The 2334-nt window shown below is 33.2% G+C and overlaps 1 protein-coding gene across 1 annotated transcript; it reads left to right on the forward strand.

Annotated features, from left to right (window-relative positions):
• Positions 1-6: 6 nt before the first annotated feature.
• On the forward strand, positions 7-2007 carry LOC105311977 (uncharacterized). Its single transcript, XM_019994089.1, has 6 exons — positions 7-763; positions 806-881; positions 931-1260; positions 1302-1385; positions 1432-1740; positions 1789-2007. Exons 1-5 carry the CDS (start codon positions 200-202, stop codon positions 1737-1739), a joined length of 1362 nt encoding a protein of 453 aa, XP_019849648.1. The 5' UTR covers positions 7-199; the 3' UTR covers position 1740; positions 1789-2007.
• Positions 2008-2334: the final 327 nt, after the last annotated feature.

Below are 2334 nucleotides of genomic sequence, written 5' to 3' on the forward strand. Positions count from 1 at the left end.
TGACCGTATCACTAATCTCATCACAACATGCTTCACTTTTAAACAGTTGGGCAGTGCGGCTGTTGAGAGAGAGTTTCGTAAAAATGGACGCTTTTCAGAGTCACAACTAGATAAAATTTCATTACGAGAGAAAGGTGATCCTCTTAATACAAAGAGGCTAGTAGCACTACTGAAGCATCTTTATATTGTTGCTGGTCCTATGAAAGATAAAGCTGGTCAAAAAACTGTCAATTATTACTTTATGCCTTGTGCTTTAAAACCAGCAGATGTGGAAAGAGAGGAGAGAGATGGGTCAGTTAGTCCAGCTCCTTTATTGATATGTTTTGAGTGTGGGTATACTCCTGTTGGTGTATTCTGTTGTCTAGTAGTGTATCTTCTAGATCAGAAGACAGACCAAGTATTGGAATGGAAGTTAACTGGTAATGATCAATATCGTAACAGGATTACCTTTCAAGTTGGTCAATACTATGATACTGTTACCTTAATCAGTCGTGCTACTTATCTTGAAATTTGGGTTCAGCAACAAATGAGTCCCTCACTAAATGATCTTAGTGATAAGATATTGTCATCATTACACAAAGGACTGGACACAGTCACACAATCACTCCATTACACTTACAAGTCAAAGCATATGTTTGGAGTACCATGTACATGCACTGGAGTACCTCATCCTGCTGTAATAGAGCATTGTTCAGAAGGAGCTAAGTGTACTAATGGTAACTTATTGAAACTTGGTGAGAAACATTTGTACTGGTCCAAGAAGGTAATAAGAAGTTTATTGTTTGTTTACATAATTTGGCCATAGGTTGTTGATCTGAATACTGGAGCTCAAAAATCTAACAAAAGCCAACCATCTGGTAATGTAGCTACAGAAAATGAAAGTGAGTTTTATCATTCTTGTCTATATTAATAAACAATATTCTCATGCAGTTCTTCCAGAAAGTATTTTTCAAAGCCACTTAGCTGATATTACTAATGCAATTTCATCAGATGTTACACGTGTTGCTGTTGATCTTTGTACTAAATTTTTACTACCCACATCTTTAAAGAATGATCTTTCATCGCTTCTTGGTGTATCTGACTTTGACAAAGCTAACAAGATCACTAGCTATATTCACAAGCATATAATATCTAATTCTACAGTTGAAGCTGCTGAATATCTCACCACTGTTTGTAATGTGTTGTATCAAAGAGATGACATGAGATTAAGAAAAATTATTGCTGATATCTGTAAGGAATTAGGCAAACCAATTCCAAAAGGTATGAATTATGTGTTATGGTTATGTAAATATTTTTGTTAGGCAACAAAAAAACTAAAAGTAAATCTTATGCTAGTAAGAGAGTACATGGTACTGCAGGAGGAAGACAACCAAAAGATATGCAAGGTACATGTATATGTCACAATTAATGCAACATTTAGTAATTGAATAGGAGAAATGTCAGTAAATAAAAGGTTAAAATTATCAGAACTATCTGTAATTGATGATGAATCACAATCTTCAAACAATACTAGTAGTGTATTGGGAGTTAAAAGACACAGTGAAGATGAATCCTCTGAATCTGTTTTAACAAATAAGAAACAAAAATTTATCCAAAGCTCGTCAAATGAAGTCATCAGTTTATTGTCTGATGATGATGATGTGCTAATACTTGATCCTCCTTCTCCTTTAGATAAAGGATATGGTAAAAGATCAACTGGAAATAAACCACACAGAAGAAAAACTGGTTCCAAGAAATAATGTAAGCCAAAAAACATTTACATTGGATCAGCTTTAATTCCACTTGTAGGTACTAAATGTTAACAAAATAATACTCTTCTACTTGGTATAACATGATCCTCCTGTCACTTATAATACACAATCCCTTGTCATTATACTTTTGTCACTTAACATTAATTTTTTGTTTATAAATCATAAAACAATACAATTTTGACATTAAAAATATTAAATAGATATCATTATAATCATAATAGTCATTTCACAAATCATTTCTTGAAGGAGGAACAATCTAAAACAAAAAGAAGATAAATACATTATGTCCTCTTGACCATCTCATCCTCTCCCTCTCCTCAGGATCCATTATTCTCTCTCCCTTACCTTCACTTGTTGTCACCTCCTCCAGTTGTTGTTGTTGTTGTTGTTGTGTTATTGTTAGAGACAAACTGTATTGCTCTAAGTGATGGCTTGATTGGTGTGTCCAATAAACACTTCATTGCATACCATTTACCTTGAAGCTACAATAAATACAAAATATATAAATTATAATAATACATGAAAATTTACTATGGAGGATCATGCACAGTTTTAACATTAAAAACTCACTTTTTCATTCTTC

Source organism: Amphimedon queenslandica, unplaced genomic scaffold (assembly GCF_000090795.2).
Source record: "Amphimedon queenslandica unplaced genomic scaffold, v1.1 AMPQUscaffold_13482, whole genome shotgun sequence".
Taxonomy (NCBI): domain Eukaryota; kingdom Metazoa; phylum Porifera; class Demospongiae; order Haplosclerida; family Niphatidae; genus Amphimedon; species Amphimedon queenslandica.

What these genes read in the sequence shown, in the direction of transcription:
- LOC105311977 (XM_019994089.1), top strand. Translation starts at nt 200, where the DNA reads ATGAAAGATAAAGCTGGTCAAAAAACTGTCAATTATTACTTTATGCCT. An exon ending in TGTAGCTACAGAAAATGAAA is followed by an intron (nt 882 to 930) that starts GTGAGTTTTATC and finishes ATTCTCATGCAG; the next exon opens with TTCTTCCAGAAAGTATTTTT. An exon ending in AGGCAAACCAATTCCAAAAG is followed by an intron (nt 1,261 to 1,301) that starts GTATGAATTATG and finishes TATTTTTGTTAG; the next exon opens with GCAACAAAAAAACTAAAAGT.